General features: G+C 29.9%; 1 protein-coding gene and 1 long non-coding RNA gene across 8 annotated transcripts; one reads left to right on the top strand and one right to left on the bottom strand.

The window, feature by feature from the left end:
• Positions 1-5,970: 5,970 nt before the first annotated feature.
• LOC145189482 (uncharacterized) lies at positions 5,971-9,501 on the bottom strand. Of its 2 annotated transcripts, none has more exons than XM_090086785.1 (4): positions 9,416-9,501; positions 9,226-9,259; positions 7,727-7,889; positions 5,971-7,451 (listed from the first exon to the last, which is right to left on the bottom strand). In XM_090086785.1, the coding sequence occupies exons 1-4, from the start codon at positions 9,427-9,429 to the stop codon at positions 6,388-6,390; spliced, it is 1,275 nt and encodes a 424-aa protein (XP_089942911.1). In that variant the 5' UTR covers positions 9,430-9,501; the 3' UTR covers positions 5,971-6,387. The 2 variants fall into 2 exon arrangements, with proteins under 2 accessions (XP_089942911.1, XP_089942912.1); XM_090086786.1 differs by having other exon boundaries at positions 9,226-9,305; positions 9,416-9,475.
• Positions 9,502-9,759: 258 nt separating this feature from the next.
• Positions 9,760-16,309, top strand: LOC149888424 (uncharacterized). Of its 6 annotated transcripts, none has more exons than XR_016452333.1 (6): positions 9,760-10,216; positions 10,405-10,632; positions 11,095-11,137; positions 11,289-11,367; positions 11,853-11,905; positions 14,469-16,309. It is a non-coding gene; the product is annotated as an uncharacterized LOC149888424 (long non-coding RNA). The 6 variants fall into 6 exon arrangements; XR_016452331.1 differs by having other exon boundaries at positions 11,232-11,367; XR_016452334.1 differs by having other exon boundaries at positions 11,027-11,137.
• Positions 16,310-18,893: the final 2,584 nt, after the last annotated feature.

Raw genomic sequence — 18,893 nt, 5'->3', positions numbered from 1 at the left:
CTTAGTTTTACTCTTATTTTACATTCTTGTTCCGTCTTTTTTTTTTTTTTTTTTTTTTTTATAGCAAAAAAATAAACCTTTTTCTAATTTTGTTTTTTTTTTTTGCATTTCTCTTCTGTTTTTCCTTTTTCTCGTGTGGTTTTATAACTTTTTTTCTCTCTCTGTTTTAGGGAAAGAGTCAAAGTTAGTTTTAGTTAAAGGCTGCAAGTTGAATATTCAATTGTAATTCCACTATTTTCTTCCGTAATTATACACTATTAAAACATTGACCATTGATACAGGCAAGTCTGCTTTTTGCTTTTATAGAATCAGCTTTTTCTAATACCTGTGCAGCATTTTGTTAGACTCAATAACCATCAATAAAGTTAATCTTCTGTTAGAAACAGGAAATAAACTGATAGTTGCGTTTGATGAATCCAAATTAAGATATAGTCCTACAAGCACATCAAATTAAACAACATCAAATTAAAAAACTTGGTGATATTCACCAGTTACGTTTGCCCATTTAGAATGCAGTCGGGTTGTCTACTTGTTTGTCTTCTTCGACATCCTCTATCTTATTTTCAGAAGAACATTCTGATGAATCAGAAAAATCGTCTACAAAATATGGATCATTTACGTTGTCATCGCTATATGTCATTTACGTTGTCATCGCTATGTCATTTACGTTGTCAACGCTACATGTCATGTTTTTCTCTTTTTCCTAAAAAATATTTTCACCTTCTTGGCGCAACTCATCATCATTTAGTTATCTTTTCTTAGAATAGGCTATATTTTTATAGTAAACTTAAACACGAAATTATAAAAGTAATTTCACCCCCACAACGTTAATATATACAGTGCTGTGAATAAGTTTTAGCCCACTCATGCTTTTTTAGCAGATTTTGAATAATAGCTTCCGATTATTTTTTTATATAAAACAATGTCTAACTTCAGACAATACTAAACCCTATTTTAACAAACAAAAGCAATATTTATCAAAATTTTACATAGATTTTAGTATTTAGATATCTAACGTGTTTATTTTTATTGTATGCTGGTCTGAACCCAATTCGTATCAGCTTGTTTGTTTATAGTTTGCTCTTGTATTTTTGTTTATTTATTGCTGTGAAGGCTTCATATTAGATGATAGTACAGTTTACAAAGATATTTCATAGTTACTGTGTGTTTAATATTATTCTTTGGTTTTTTAAGAGAGAAACTTTTTCTAAATTACGTTTTTTTTTTGTTTTTTTTTTTTCTTTTGTATTATTATTTTTATTGTTATTTGAGTAAGAAAATGGGTAAAATTCCACTACTGGAACGTAAAAAAATTATCGTGCTTCATGAAGAAGGTTATTCTCAACGACAATTTGTCCAAAAGACAAAATATTCAAGGACAGCCATTAGAGAAATTATAAAAAAAATTTAAAAAACACGGGATCTCTTGGGGATAAAATTCGAAGTGAAAGACCTCCAAAGCTTACAAAACATGACATAAAAATATTTTAAAAATGTGTCTCTGCGAAATCGGAAAAAAACCTCCAGTGAACTAGAGGTTTGTGAAGTAGCCCAAGACATTCAGACTGCGGCTGGGACAAATGTTTCCTCATCTTGCTTCAACGACATTTGATAAAAGCTGGATTAAGAGGGTGTGTTGCCGTTCGAAAGCCTTTACTATGTCGTGGCAATAAAAGCTGGATTAAGAGGGTGTGTTGCCGTTCGAAAGCCTTTACTACGTCGTGGCAGTAAAGAAAAAAGACTTAAATATGCAAAACAGCATAATGATTGGACGCAAGGAATGTTAAACCGTGTACTATACACAGATGAACCAAAATTTGAATTGTTTGGTAGCAGAAGACGACAGTATGTAAGAAGAAGGGTAGGAGAGGCTTATCGCCCTGATTATCTACATCCAACAATCAAGCATGGGGGAGGTTCTGTTTTAGTTTGCGGTTGTATTTCATCATCTGGAGTAGGTGATTTAATCAGAATTGATGGCAAACTGACAGGAGAACAGTATAAAGAAATTTTAAGACATCATGCAATACCCTCTGGAATGAGACTAATTGGTAATAATTTAATTCTACAGCAAGACAATGATCCCAAATATTGTTCCCAAGTGGCCAAAAAATATTTACAGGACATTTGTGAGGAGGGAGTTTTTGAAGTAATGAACTGGCCTCCTCAAAGTCCAGATTTGAACATTATTGAACATGTTTGGGATTATTTGGATAAAAAAAAGGCAGAATATAAACCCAAAATTGTCGAAGAATGTCTTTGAATATTAAAAAGAGAGTGGGACAATATTCCACAAAAATTCATTACAAATTTGTATGAATCAATTCCCAGGAGATTCGCTTCTGTGATCAACGCAAAAGGCGGACATACGAAGTATTAATTGTTCTTTCTTTTTGTATCATATTTTATCAAATTATTTCTAGATATTTTTGTTTATAATATATGTTTCTATAAACCTGATTTATTTTTACTTCATAAGTCCTTCATATTTTTACGATAAAATCAAAAATAGTTATAAACTTAAGGTGGACTAAAACTTATTCACAGAACTGTATATATATATATATATATATATATATATATATATATATATATATATATATATATATATATATATATATATATATATATATGTATGTATATAATAATATCTACCAAATTCAGTCACTCATGTCGCTGAAGCCACGCTTTTCGGGTTTCCTGCAATAAAATATAGGGCTTATTGTGAAACAATGACAAATTTTTTCAAAAAGGAATTATCATTTTTATAGTCATAAATTTTATACGCAATAGTCAAAAATATGTTTTAACATAATTCTTAAAACTAGAGCCACAATCTTAAAATCATCTTATTGCAAATTGTGTTAAATACGACATTTACGAAACATCGGAACCGGTGTTTTAATTTAACCTAAGAGTCGCAGGAGATAAAAAAATGAAAGCACACAAAAACAAACGTAATCTAAATCACGAATATTTTAGTGGTAAAACTAAAAAGTTATTTCAGGCTAGAATTTTAGGATCATCTTGTGGTTGTAAAATTAAATGCAGGGAAAAATTGGTGCTGAATTTTTGATGAATTCTAGAATTTAGTATCATGGGAGTTATCAGAGCAGTTATCTATTTGGATGCGTAAATATCGTTCAGAAGAACAAGTTTTACAGACATAAACAAAACTAAATGAATTTAGTAGAAATTACAAAGCAAATTATTTTATTAATTTTAATGGCTAGAGCATTAAAATATGTAAAAATGAATTCCTAGGAAAAATAAATGTTTATGGATTGAAGAATTGAAAGGCAGAACGAAAATTTTTTTGTTCAGAATGCAAAATTGATCATAAATTAGAAACGGCAGTTTCAAAAAACAACAGTAGGAAAATAGTTACAACTTTCGATTTACAACAAGCTTTTACACTCCAAAAATTAATAACTGGCATTTCATTGTAGAAAAATATGGATTTATAATTTTGGTATACATGATACTACATTGGAAAAGAGTCACATGTTTTTTAGGACAGAAAATATAGTAAAAAAAGGAAGTGATGAAGTAGCATCCATTCTTTTAAAGTATTTAAGCACAATAACTGAAGTAAATGACTTCACTGATAATTGTCCCAGACAAAACAAAAATTGCCTACTGATGGCCCTCTGGTTATAGTTGATAAAAGAGAAAAAAATTAAAAGTATAACTCACAATTTTCTCTTACAATGGCCATACTCATCTTCCTTCGGATAAAGCTGATCTTATTGAAAAATGTCATAGAAAGTAAGAACCACAAATTTATTCTTCAGGAGAATGGCAAGTAGCAAAGCAAACAAAAAAACACCATTTGAAGTAACAATTTTTTTTTAGTTTTGTCTTTAAATATTAAAAGGACTACACATACAAACGATGGTAAAAGATTAGATTTAGCATACGAAGTTTTCTATCACTTTAATGGAGAAAACATTAAGATTTTCTATATCAAACACTAAATTGATAAAGATGGGTACAAGCAAGTAAATATTGCAAAGAAAAGAAGACCACTGCAGACATCACTTGCTGAATTAAAATAAAAAATAATAACATCATTAAAAATATCGAAGAAAAAGATTGATAATATTAAAACTCTATTACCGTATATACTGACAATGCATTACCACAACTATTTTGTCAGACCGAGGTCTCTGATGAGCTCAATCAACTCTTCCTGACTGAAACCTGATTTTAACGATGAAGGTCCTTCGAAGTCTTTTTGATTATCGCAGGTTTCAAATTCAGATTAATCCGACTCATATGATGAATCTGGATAATTCGTATAAATTGGTAGCAATATCTCCTCAAAATGAGGAACGCATCGTCTTGTCAAATCCTGATCAAGATATACCCATTTAGTACGGTTGCTTTTATTGATACCCTGAACATTAACCGAACAAAAATAACAATCATCACAGTGGTCTCGTTGCTCTCTTCACACCGTCGGGATACCAAATTTCATGCACTTTGTCTTCCCATTTATCTACTGACGCAGATGTTCTGTTCACGTTTAACACATGATATGAGGTTCCCAAAATTTATCTTGGTTATCTTAGTTTATCTTCGTAATTATGCCAAGTCAAAAACTTTTAACTTCTAATTTTCAATTTATCACAACATCTAAAATACAACCGAACAAATTTTTGATAAATAGAACAAATTTTTCAAAAATAAAAGTTCGACAATTAATGCAATCCCGAAGAAATATACTGGGAAACTATAATCTGTTAATATAATTCAATGATAGAACCGTTGGGTGAGAAAATCTTAAATATCTCAAAAACTAGAGCTGATAGAAGTAAACTGATAGTATTATTATAATCTGCGTCAAAAATACAACTAAAATTAGTTATGAAATTTTAGACACCAGAGAAAAAATTTTTTTTTTTTTGTCAGGGTAATTAGACATCAGAAAATGAATCCATGTTATATAATTGCGTCATGTTATATAATTGCGTCATGTTATATAATTGCGTCATGTTATATAATTGCGTCATGTTATATAATTGCGTCATGTTATATAATTGCGTCATGTTTTATAATTGCGTCATGTTTTATAATTGCGTCATGTTATATAATTGCGTCATGTTATATAATTGCGTCATGTTATATAATTGCGTCATGTTTTATAATTGCGTCATGTTATATAATTGCGTTTAAGCCCAGTTTTGAAAACACTTGACTTAACCCTTATTTAATGTAATTACTTATTAAATCCTGGAAACAATTACCAGTTTTTCCTATTCAAAATGAGGTGAAGAACAAAATTCGATGTGATGTCTGCAATTTTGATTTGAATTCCCAGTATTGATACTGTGAACTCTTCAACAGTTAAGAGCATGTAGGAGTTGAAGGTATACTAGCCATTTTTACTAGATTTTTAAACAACCTTGTTTTAAATATTATGAAGTGCTTCTTATACAATAATTCTACAAAATAAATGGTGGCGAAAAACAAAAAAAAACAAAAAAAAAACACGGTAGATCGGTAACATAAACATGATAAATATGATTTTTAAATAAAAGTTCTTCATGTATGTTTTTATATATACATTCATACATAAGTTAATTTGTTTGGTAATTCTTTTTTTTTTTTTTGCGTGTGTTTAAAAAATTTTTCAGCATAAATATTTTACAATTAATTTGAGTATTGATTTTGCCAAAACTATATTTAATTGAATCAATTGAAAAAATTAAATTTGAAAATTTAATAACTTAACAAATAAATTTAACAAACAAATTGATGAATTGAAAGTTTAATAGTACACATTAATTGTAACTGGAGTGGTTTTCAAACGGGTTTCTTACAGGTCGCAATTATCAAGTAGTAAAGAGAACGAGGTAGAAAAGGACATCACTTTCAATTAATTGAAGACTATCGGCAATTTCCTAACCATCCTGGAGGCCGAAGAGTTTTTTTTCTTTTATTTCTAAGATTAGATTATATATTTAATTATCATTTAAATCTTTTTATTTATATTCTATTCAAATATTTCATTCAATATCTTTAAAGTGTTTATGTATGACTGTACGCAGAGGCAGGTTTGACAACAATCTTTATTCTCACGGAAGGCAATTATATAGCCAAGAGTTCGACGATTCCGTAAACCTTCGTAGTGTTGCAAAGTTCTTGAGACCATCATTAAGGCTACCGCTAAATTATTATGATGATTTCACATTCAGCAGATGGAGGTCTAAAACCAAATGAAGTTGGATGAAAAGATGTGTTCAACTTTTATTTCCTCATTTAAGATTTTGTTTATTAACTATTTACACAGCAGATGTTCCATTCTCTTTTAAAGTTTTTGATTCAATTTTTTTTATGTGTTAAATGAAAAAAGTTTTAACAGAAAAAGTTTTTTTTAAAGTTTTAATTTTGCAGCTCTTTAAGAAGATCATCAAGCTCTTCATCAAGCGCATTCGTTTTTGGCGTTAACGGAATCTTTTTTACAATGGGTCTAATTGATACTACCGTCGTTTCGCTCAATAGTTCGTCAATGACATTATCCATACTGTCTACGTTAGATAACGCAATCGAAGAGGTTGAATCCTCGCTGAGCGTGTTGCTTAAAGACGTGTTTTTGGAAGAAAATTCCACAGGAATAATTACTGGATTAAAATGTTTGTAATTTTTTCGCAAAGGTTCATTTGAAAATTGTTTTTCTCCGTTTTTATCTTTCAAACTTATACATTCATGATTGAGTTGGGTGGCACTTTCGGCTTCAAGAATCTTGGTTGTTTGGCTACCTGAAGTAATCAAATCTTCTTGGTCTGATCCGTCTGTATCGCTTAATAGATCTGAAATTGTTTTTATTTCTTTCTTAGGTAAAGATTTCAGCTTTACTAATTCATCTTTGTTTTTATCTAACTCCTCATAATCTTCTTCTTTAAATTCTTCTACTGCGTCCGAAGATATTTCTGGGTTGGTTTTGATGACATTAGTACTTTCCGAAATTAGAAAGGTTAGATCTTGGTTCTTGGCATAATCAATAGTAATGCAGGAAGTAGCATCTCCTTCTGTAATGCACGAAGTAGCATCTCCTTTTGTTGTCGATTTGCCGTCATCTGGCTCAATGAGACTTTCTCTTTCATGATTTGAATAATCTCCAGATTTTTCTCCCGCTCTTTCGCCTTGGTCTTCGTCTTCATCTACATAGTCACTTTCGTCAAGTTCGTCGTCCACATCATCGGAATCTGACGATACTGAATGAAACTCTTTAAAATTTTTTCTTTGCCTTGTTTCTGATTTAACAGTGTTCTCGCAGTTGTTAAAATCTTCAGTTAAATCAACTTGATCGTCATTTGCTGTTATTACTTCATTTTTGTCAGTTTTATATAACAGTTTGACATAATCTTTCCATTTGTCAGTTGGTTTTTGATTATTTAGAAGAACTACGATTTTGTTTGTTTTATCATCTGTCAACGATTGCTTTGCTGAAACGATTGATTGCAAAACTGTAAGTTTTATTTGTTTCTTGTATGCATATATGTAGCATAAACGCATGCATGGACGTATGTATGTATGTATGTATGTATGTATGTATGTATGTATGTATGTATGTATGTATGTATGTATGTATGTATGTATGTATGTATGTATGTATGTATGTATGTATGTATGTATGTATGTATGTATGTATGTATGTATGTATGTATGTGTTTTAATGTATTTATGTTTAATCTTGAGTGAATTTAAATTTAAGTTTTACTTGAAAAACTTGACGATTTCATTGTAAGTCCCGTTTTAGGACGATCAGTTCTGATTTCTGGTTTGCTATTTTCGTCAGGTGCTGATGATGGTCGTCTTTCTATAGCTATTTTCTGTTCTAGTAAACGTTCTTTTCGTTTCTGACGAGATTTTCTCTTCCAGTTCTAAAGGATAGCATATGGATGATATATGGTCTAACGAAGAGGTGCCCTTGCTTCCTATAAAAAGACACTTCTATCTACTCTATATTTACGGGCATATAGGCCAGCTATACTGTCTATATGTGCAAGTGCCTAATCATAGTTGCTAAAATTAGGAAATTATAGAAAAGTGAGCTCATGAACTATTTGTTAGTTTTTTATTTTGATAGTCGAGCTTTTAAAAAACTTTTACGCAACCCACTATCTATATATATCATCGAATATATCATCGAATATATCATTGAATAACTAATAAACTACGTAACAAAATTTGCAATACTGAAAATGTTCTATAAAAAAATTTCTTTTTACTCCATAAAATGAAAAACGTGCTTCGTAGGGCTAAATCGTACTTTTAGAGCATATATATATATATATATATATATATATATATATATATATATATATATATATATATATATATATATAGACATGTGGTTAGCTAGAAATTTCTTTATAACATATAACGAAGCTGTAATAGTCCAAATAATTCATGATTACTTCTTAATGACATTATGGACGAAGGAACAACACACCTCGGTCAAAGGTACAACGTACATGTTGTACCTTTGACCTTTTGACTACGTTTTTAAAACGCTCAAAAATGATTCTTTTTGGTTGATTGAGAAAAAAGTCAAAGGTATAGTTTTGGTGCAAAATATAAGAGAATAACACAAACTTTGAATGGTTTAAATTGATTCAATAGTCTAGAAAAAAAAAAACCCGGAAGCAAGAAGTGGTCAGAGGTTCAACAGGTTCCCCTAGTTGTCTTTTTTTGTTTCTTTTCTTTTCATTTTTAACTAATTAAACTTTTAGCTCTCAAAATTTAGGTTTTACAAAGCAAAAAAAGTTGTAAAGAAAAAATTTTAAACTGCTGATTGAAAAAATCTCAAAACCTCAAAACATTTGGTTCTGGCACTCAGAACCATCCTTCCATTTTTATCCTTTCTTTTAATTGACAATTTATATATTAGTGTATAATACATTCTTTAAATGCGTAATATTACTTGTGAGTAATACGAACGAAGTTTATTGAGAGCGAAATAATCAAGTTTCTTAACATATTTTAACAAGGGGATTTGTTTATATTTAAAATACGTGAATTTTTTTTTCTAATAAAACAAACTCTTGGAACAACTGAAAGATCAAAATCATAATTCAGTGATGAGAAAATAAAACAAACTCTTGCAAAGTTTTTTAAAATGATGTGCAGCCTAATATGAAACATTGAATAAACTATCAAGTTCATTTTTTTTTTTTTTTTTTTTTTTAGTATTACTAATCAAATATTTTGTCTTACATCTTGTACTTTTTCTTTTTTCCCGCTCTCTGGTCTGAAATAAAAAAAAACAACGAAAGAAATTTTTCCCGCTCTCTGGTCTGAAATAAAAAAAAACAAAACAACGAATGAAATTTTGTAATCGTAATGATTGGAAAAAACGTTAATTAGGACGCTTAAAAAACTTTATAGGAGTTAGATATCTAATTACCTCTTCAAGTCCATAGTTTAAACGCAACGATTTATTTTTTAAAAAAAGTTTATACAGAGCATTTTTCTTTTTTTAAAAAAAACCATTTCATACAAATCATAACAATGAGTTATAAATAATTTACGCAATTATATTTTTGTTCGAATGAGAATTTTTAATTGTTTTACCAAAGTCTTAACTTGTCAACTTTAATATTTTATATATTTATAATTATATTTATAATTATAAATTTATAACGTATATAAATCGTTCTTTAATGAATAGATAAAGTTATTAAATATGCGACTCTGTTAGAAAATTAGATACAATATTAATGTCGCTATCGTTATCACGTCTCAGATGATTTTTAATTTTTTTGTTTACAAGAATAGCGCTGTAAATTATAAAATGGAACTTTTATCAAGGTTTTAAACAACGTGTCGGAAGGGCTAAAGTACGATTTTCATATCGTGTGCCGTTTGCAACAGGTTAATATGACGAAAATGTACTTGGACTAGTTTTCTTTTAATAGGAACACGTGCGGAATACACGGTCATTAACTTAAAGAGCAACTGCGCTAAGTTATTATGCGCATGATCCAGAAATAGAAATCGAAAGCGATGTAAACATTAAAAAATTTATGATTTATCAGTGGTGGAAATCCTAAAGTTTTCTCAAACAATTTTACAAATAGAAATCTTCTTTAAAAAATGTAAATTGGAATAGTTCCAATTATAAGCAAAGTATACATAATTCTTAAAAAAACCTTGAAATTTAATTTCGCGCTAATGTTAAGAACTGAAAAAGCAGCTGTCGATAAAGGTAAAAACTGAGAATTTTAAAGTCAAAATAAAATAAAATGTGACTGTAGATTTTCCATATTTTTTTTTTTTTAATACTGAAATTTAGTCTATATACAACATAACATAGCAAGTTTTACTGAGCATTCAATTTTTTTACTTTACGTTGATGGCTAACAAGTGATGACAATATAGTATTGATTTTGGCAGGTTCAAAACTATGTACAAGTGCTACAACTCAAGAAGCTGGCATTGTTTATAAATTGGTATTCTCTAAATAGTTGCTGAAACCTAGTCTGGAGATGAAAATGTGGTTGAAAATACTCCTTTCACCTTTTACAAAGAAGAGAATGGAAAGTTTGAAATAAATCTAGCACCTTGGGGTTATGTAAAAGATCTATCAACACATATTCTCAAAAATCTTGATCCACTAGAAAGGTCTGAAGTTAACTAAGCAAAAACTAAAATCTTTAAAAAAAAAAAGTTAGTTTATCAAATGTAGAATATGTCAATTTCAAATGACATATGCTATACTCTTACATTAACGCAATTTTTAACACTGCTTGTAGCTTACAGCATTAAAATAAGATTTATATAGTATGTACATCTTTGAAAGTTGCCATGTTATTTATATTTTTGTTTTTATGCAGCTGAAATGGCCTTTTACATCATAAGTTCATTCCTGAAAAAAGATACTCAATATATATATATATATATATATATATATATATATATATATATATATATATATATATATATATATATATATATATATATATGTAGAGTTACTGATTTCAAAAAATACATATATATGAAGTTTTTATATATCTAGGGATAAGAACATTACAGTATTTATCTTTGGTGATTATGAGTTTCTTTGTGCACTTTTTGGTATTTCAGGAGCTTCGGGTGAGCTATTATAAAAGAAATTCGACATTAAAAGGTGAATTGAATTTGAACAACTTGTAGTATTTTTTTGACATGAAACTAATAATAGCAGCATCTGTTCTAAAAAATATCATGAACTTATATTAAAGCAAAAACAACTGTCAGACCTTCAAAGTTTTATTTTTAATCTTGATGAATAAATACAGCTGGTGAATGTTGTATCAAAATGGCTAATTAAATACTTCTGATAATGTGGAAAATATTATAAAATGGAAAAAGGAAATGGTAAGCATTTCTTTAAAATTGACAATATGATAATGTTAAGTTCTGTTTTTGTATAGAATTGTTGTTCTACTTTAAAGTGGTACTGGCCTACAAAAACTAAAACTTTTAATCCTTTGATTTTCAGTGTAATATTTGACTAAATACATGTGCAATGAAAAACTTTCAACATAAATAAATTAAAACTATCAGTGTGCCCATAAACATGCAGAGTCAGCAATTATTATGCAATTTTATAATATAATATAAATCAAATGCTGTTTTCTTGTTTTACCAAGAAAAATGAGTCCAACGACAGTAGATGTTAGACTATAACAGTCATTTTTCATTAAAGAGTTTTAGTTTTTAAAATCATTTTTCATTAAAGAGTTTTAGTTTTTAAAATCATTTTTCATTAAAGAGTTTTAGTTTTTAAAATCATTTTTCATTAAAGAGTTTTAGTTTTTAAAATCGTTTACAAAAGTTGCATTAATAACATCTTGATCTAGGATATTCCAAGCATCTACAACGCGGCGGTTGGTGAAGAAATTCTGCCTAGAAAGTGAGTGTCTTACATATTATCTTCTTAATTTCTGATCATGCCCTCTCGTAGTATTAGTTATTCTTTTAGGTTCGTTATGCCAGTTTATTTTATCTATATTCCTTTGAAATCTAAACATCTGAATTAGATCACCTCGCAACCTTCTATCAATCAAATTTGAAAGTTCCATATTTTGTAATCTTTATTCATAGCTTACACCTTTTGGGAAACAAATTTTAGTTGCTCGTTTTTGGACTCTTTCTAAAAGATTAACATCTTTAGCATATTATGGGTTCCATATTTGAAATGCATACTCTAAGTGAGGTCGCACGAGTGATGTGTATAATAGTTTCATAGTATTTTTGTCGATATAGTTGAACGCATGTTTTATTAACTCTGTGTTAAGTCATTGATGAAAATTACAAAAAAGTAAAGGACTAAGAAATAATCCATGCGGTACTCCAATTCTTACAGCTTCCCATTCTGATAAATATTTCCCTAGAACTACTCTTCGTTTTCTGTTATTCAAAAACGACAAACACCAATTAAGTAATAACCCCTTTATACCGATTGACTCCAATTTGAGAATTAATCTTCTATGTGGAACCGAGTCAAAAGCTTTTGCGAAATCTAAAAAGGTAATATCAGCACAGATACCTTTTTCTTTAAGATCAGTAAGCATATCTAAGGTTTCTAGCAGGTTTGTAATGCAGCTTTTTATTTTTATAAAACCATGTTGATCTTTGGTTATTAAATTGTTATCAACATGGTGTTTCATTATTTTATCACTGACAAAACTTTCAACTAGTTTGCATACTATAGAGGTTAAAGAGATTGGTCTGTAGTTGTCAGCCTTTAAGCGATCTCCTTTTTAAACAACGATGTAATGTTTGCTTCGAGCCAAAGTTCTGGTAGTGTTCCCGATTACAGCGATCGCTTGAAAATAATGCATAACGGTTTGCTAAGACTTTCAGCACAATTATTTAGAACTAATGGGTGAACTTTGTCACCTCCTGGAGATTTGTCTACATTAAATTTAGTTAATCTGTTTGGTATATCAGTTTCGTTGAACAAAGGAATCGGAAAGATTGAATTTGTTACACTTTCACATAATGGAATAACATTAAGATTTTCATTTGTAAAATACGGAACAGAACCTGTTTAAATAGTTTTCATCTGTAAATACGGAACAGAACCTGTTTAAATAGTTAGCCATCAACTATACATCATTAGATTACTCGTTTTTATCGGTTATAAGTGACCTTATGTGGTCCTCAACTGCAAGTTTACTATTGATATAGGCATAAATTTGTTTTTGGTTTTGTTTTGATTTTACTGCGATTTTCTTTTCGTATGCTTTTATGCTACTTTTAACTAGATTTTTTACTCTTTTATTTATTTCTTTATATTCTTGATTTAGTTCTTTATTTTTTAAATCTGATATTTTGTAACGATACCAAAGGTTTCTCTTCAGTCTTTTTTCGTGGTTAAGTTGTGCATTCTTCCATAAAGATCTTCTATTGCTTCTGAAATTTTTTTTGTTCAATTTTTATTTAGGTAAACATTCATCGCAACCCGTAAATATCAATAAACTTTAAATAACTCTGATTGACGTCTAAATTTTTGAAATCCTCGCTCCACTTATGGTTATCCAAAAACTTTGTGAATTTTTTATAATTTCCTCTTCTAAATAGTAGCTTTGTGGTTTCAATTGAGTTTTCTATATGCATTTGATCAATTGGTATGGTGTTGAAGTTAAAGTTCAGAATTTGATGTTTCTCTTTGGGTTCCACAGTGTGAACTAAACTTGAAACTAGTTTGCTGTTAAAATTAGATCTAGAATATTTGTATAACCATTTAACTTTAGCTGAAATGTTGGTTTTATAGCATGTCGTGTTAAGTAAGTTTCTTGAATACAATTGATAAAATTTCGGTGCGACATTAACACTTTGATACTCGTTGTTCCATTTGCAATTTAAAGATGGAAAATAAAAATCGCCACAAATCAAGACATCAGTGTATTTTTTGTTCTTAAAAAAAAAATATTCATAACTTCTTTTGATAGAATTAGTTAAAGACGACAGTTTTCAAGATTATTGTTTCCTGTTCTGTATATACATTTTAACCGCATTTTTAAACAATAATTTAATTTAGTTAAATAATTTTAAATTAGTTAAAGTTTGAGTCTAAATTTTTGAAAAAAGTTTACCATCCCGCCTTAAAAAAACTTCAGGGACCCTTAAGGGACCCTTATGAAAATGCCAAATTTCAGGGTCCCTTAAGGGCTAGCCCTAAAGCGGCCAAAAAAAAACCACGCTTTACTACTCATCCTGTATGAGTAGTAAAGCGTGGTTGTTTTTTTAAACTAGTAATATTCAGTAGTTTAACACAGTTTATTTAATAATATTTATATAAATCATCATTACATATCTTTATTTATAAAAGTGTTTTCTAAGTCTTTTGCTTTTTTTGTCGAGGATCTTTGTTTTCACTGTCATCTTTGTTTTCACTGTCGTCATTATTTCCTTCATAGACGTTTTTACTCTCTTCCTCAATCAAAACTTCAAGTGTCTTTTTCTTACAGCGCTGCAGACGACCACCAGAGCGATCCTGGCGTTATTAAAAAATCGTGCTACTTTCAGTTCTATCTTTTTAGACGTGGTGCCAGGGAAAATGTGAACAGTTTAAACTATAAACATTTAAATAAATACTTATAAAAAAAAGAGAAAAAATATGTAAATAAATAGTCATTTAAATCTATAACTATATAACCATTTACTATAGTTATGCCTATATATATGGATTCACATGTATTAGAGATTCACATGTATTAGAGATTCACATGTATTAGAGATTCACATGTATTAGAGATTCACATGTATTAGAGATTGTATTGTTTGATATAGCCGCATTGACAATATAAATTATATCTGCATGTAAAAAGATATTAATAGTTTTACTTTATTTTACTGTTAAGTCAAACACCACAAGTCAAACTGTTGACTCACAGTCAAACAGATTCATATTTGTACAATTGTTCACAGTAGATGTAGATTACACTGATTTTCTAACGCTGATTTTCCAGGCTATCAAAAACTTCAGCTTCCCGTGTGTTCCAAGCCCATTGATCTTTTGCTGTAAGTCATGCGCCGGCAATTTGTTTAAAACTGTTCATAGACAGTCAACCCTCCTTCACTCTTCATCAATGCTAACTAAAAAAGATCAGTTAACAACTTAAATATATTACACCATCATTCACACTATGTTCCCTTGTCAAGAGCAACACATCATGGCTATTCTTACATAATCAGAAATTGATAAAAACTTACCATATTATTTGGGTGCTTTTCAATCTCAGAATATTGCTGCAGAGAAGTAAAGATAGAAAATTATGTATGACAGACATTCTGATCAACAAGTTCACTAGCAACACATGCCTCCAATCTTCCCTGTCTTTGCTCAAGATTGAACAACTTATATTCAGTTCACGAAGAATGAACATATTCATAAGAAACTGTCCTGTTATGATAACCAGCATAAACAATATACTACATATTTACACTTAAAATATTATACTACTGCCATTCATTTCATATGCCAAAACATTTTATAGAATAATTTCTTACCCCTAGTAATACAAAACATTCAAACCTTGTGCACTAAATGGTTCAACTTTAAGTCAGTTGCAAACCCCAACAACTATGAAAAGACGTATAAGCGATGATTCATAAACCTGTCATATAAATAAATAATAAAGTGAAAAGAAGAAAACTTAAAAACAACGACTAAGAAAAGTTGTACACACGGACATTTACTCAACCTGTCATATGAATAAATGATGAATAAGTAACGCAACTGTAAACAACCAAAAACTATAAAAAGCTCAAAAAAAGAGACGACAGAGAAGGAAAAAAGAGGAGAAGGAAACAGAAGAAAAAAGGAGGAGGAGGAGAGAGAGAGTAGGAGATGAATAGAAGGAGTAAAGAATTTTAAGAGATTTTAAAGAGGATTTTATGAGAAGAGTTTATGGAAATTTTAAAGAGAACCTTACGAGAAGAGTTGGTAAGAAAAGATATTTGAGTGACTTAGAATATGCCTTATTATCTGTATCAATGTATTGTTATTTGCATAAGTTAATATTAAGAGAATATATATTGATGAGAAATAATTAAGAATATTTAAGAAAGATAAGTATGAGAAGAAAAACCAGTAGTAAGTATTTTTATTTTGTATTAAGACATCATTATTATTATTAATTGTTATTGAAAAGTCTGATGGTCCTACCGCGCTTCTACCATATTTGCGTTGCACACTGACTAATATACATCACATTCTATATTTGCGCTACAAACACACTCACACCCTTATTGTCACTATTTCTGTCCCACACTTCTGCATCACTCTCTAAACCACACTAAGATAAAATATCTAAATAAAATTATTTAACAAAATTTTCGCCCTCACATTTTTTTAAAAGGCAGTGAGACCCAGGGCTGTACCCCCTACTAGCCCCCACATCTCTCCTTAATTAAAGGCTACCATTTTATCCAAAAGTATTTCAAAAAAAAGTAAAGTATTTTCAGTGTTTATTTACTTCTTTAAATAATTATGACATTTTGTCATGATTATTTAGTTCGAACAAGTGAACATCAGGGCTGTGGAGTCGCTAAGCTGCTGTTCCGATTCCGACTCCGACTCCCGACTCCGACTCCTTCATAAGTAACCAATTTGTAACAACAAATATACTGTAGTAAAATGTTAACATTGGCTATTTCATCACTAAGATACAAATAATCCAACCACTTAGTGCTTTAAACAATATTTATTAGAAAATATTTTTTAAACAAAAAACTTTTCTTAACTCTTGTTATGCAATAAACTCTTATGCAGTCACTAATAACATGAATTTGTCAAAATCATGTTTGAAATACTGGACAGAAAGAACTTTTTCTTCTTTAGGTTCATATTCTTTAAGAATCTTTTCTACTAAGACCTGGAAAAATTCATTGATGTGATTAGCTTTGGTGTCTTTTACTGCCAATGTCTTGGTAACTACTTCATTTAAAAAAAAAATTAGACATTGATTGCAAAATAGTTAAGAAACACTATGTTAAGAAACACAAAGCGTCCCTTTAGAGGTTCATTAAGTTCTTCTTTTTGTTTAACAGCTTCTTCAATCACTAATTTTCTAATACTCTCTCTCTCCAGAGAAACAAAGTTAATTAAACACTTACAGTCTTTCTGTTTGTGGAGCAGCTCTTTGGTGCTTTGTGGTGGCACGCCTAACTTTCTACTAAAAGTATGTAGCCAGACGATTTAAGTCGGGAGTTGGGGGATCATGAAGTTATCTATTTTAAGGGAAGGTAGAGGAGAGTGCAAGGGAGGTGATTTGTGATTCTCAGTGATAAGCAGTAAAGTATTCTATTGCTTATCACTGTTTTAAAGGCCTTAAAATAACATGTCAAACTCCTTGTCCTCCGGTTGTTGCAAACTACAATTCCCATTGTGTCAACGTTCAGAGCATCCTGAGATTTGTAGTTTTGTAACAACTGGAGGGCTAGAGTTTGATACTTGTGCTTTAAACTGACAGAACATAAAATAATTTAATGAATAACATCTATAAAATCCTTATGAAAATTATGAAACTTTGAAAGATTTTTTTTAAACCGTAGTCGGAGTCGGTACAATTTTTCCGATTCAGACTCCGAATCCAGCCAAAATGAGCTCCGACTACGACTCCACGTCTCCGACTCCGACTCCACAGCCCTGGTGAACATATATTGAAAAAACATTTTTATAATATACATATAATTTAAAACTGTTGAAATGCTTAAAGCATGAACAAGGTCGCGTTGGAAATAGCAGCATTGGTCGTTTTCGTCTACAATTTTTGAAGAGTGTTACAAGTGAAAAAGGTTTTTGAGTTGTCTTCAAAAAGCAACTTGCAGGATAAAGTTTACTGGTAATTTTGTAACATACTAGTGTTGAGTGTGTTGTTCTACAACCTAAGTATAGTAGATAAAATACATTTTGCGATATTGTTAAAAATCTTCAACAGTTCATCAGTAAATTGGAATCTTTATAAAAAAAATGGAGAAAAGCACTGAAAAAATAGCAGGTTTCTAGAAGGAAAAAAAAGTCTGAACCTGTTGAACTGTAATAGTTGACAGACTTCCTTTAAAAAAGAACATCATAAAGACTGTTAGCAAATAAAGTTTTTCAATAAAAAACGCATCAAATTGGACAACTATGCAACTGAAGTTAAAACTATATAAACAAATTGAACTTACATCAACATTTTGCCATGCAGTATTACAAAGTTTCTTATCGAGTGAAAAATTGAATTAAGTTTGCAAAAAAGTAAATGTTCTAACCATATTTTTATAGAAAAGCAATACAAAAATCAATTTTGTAACCATAGTAGCGATGCTCCCTCATTGGGAAGAGGGGTTGGGGGGGACTTATTCCTATTATCCGCTTTACTAACGTGTTCATTAAACCATTAAAAACTATGAAAATATCGCTTTACTTTAAATGCAGAAAAAAGAGAAAATTGTTGCCGCAAGTAAAAGGCTCAAAAATAATGACGCGCTTGGTTTGTGACGTCTTAGAAAACACGATGAAAACTTAAGAGAGGTATTTTTTATGTTTTTTTCTTTTTTTTCTTTTTTAATCGGAAGTTGGGCTAATAGTAGAATATCATTAATTATTGAAAAAGCTCAGTAGAGCTTTATAACTGTACTTTATTCAAAAATAAATGACATTGGTGACGGTGATGCAATTGAGATATAAATAACTGAAAGCTTTGAACAAAAACTTAAGCTTTATGAAAAAAATGTTTTGATTTATCAGCATCAACACCATTTCTTCTCACAATATACAAACTTCTGGTGACAAAAATGACCTCATCTTGTACCAGCTTTTGACCGGTATCTCTAAAAGTCTTTGTGATCTTTATCTTCAAAGAGTTTGTCATTTGCGTGCGTTTTTGTCGATTCATCATTATATC

The sequence above is a fragment of the Hydra viridissima genome, unplaced genomic scaffold (genome assembly GCF_058129835.1).
Source record: "Hydra viridissima isolate aposymbiotic clone 2 unplaced genomic scaffold, HvirCarnegie_v1 scaffold_5, whole genome shotgun sequence".
Classification (NCBI taxonomy): Eukaryota; Metazoa; Cnidaria; class Hydrozoa; order Anthoathecata; family Hydridae; genus Hydra; species Hydra viridissima.
Note: the sequence above shows the minus strand (reverse complement) of the source record. Positions and strands in the feature narration are given on the sequence as shown.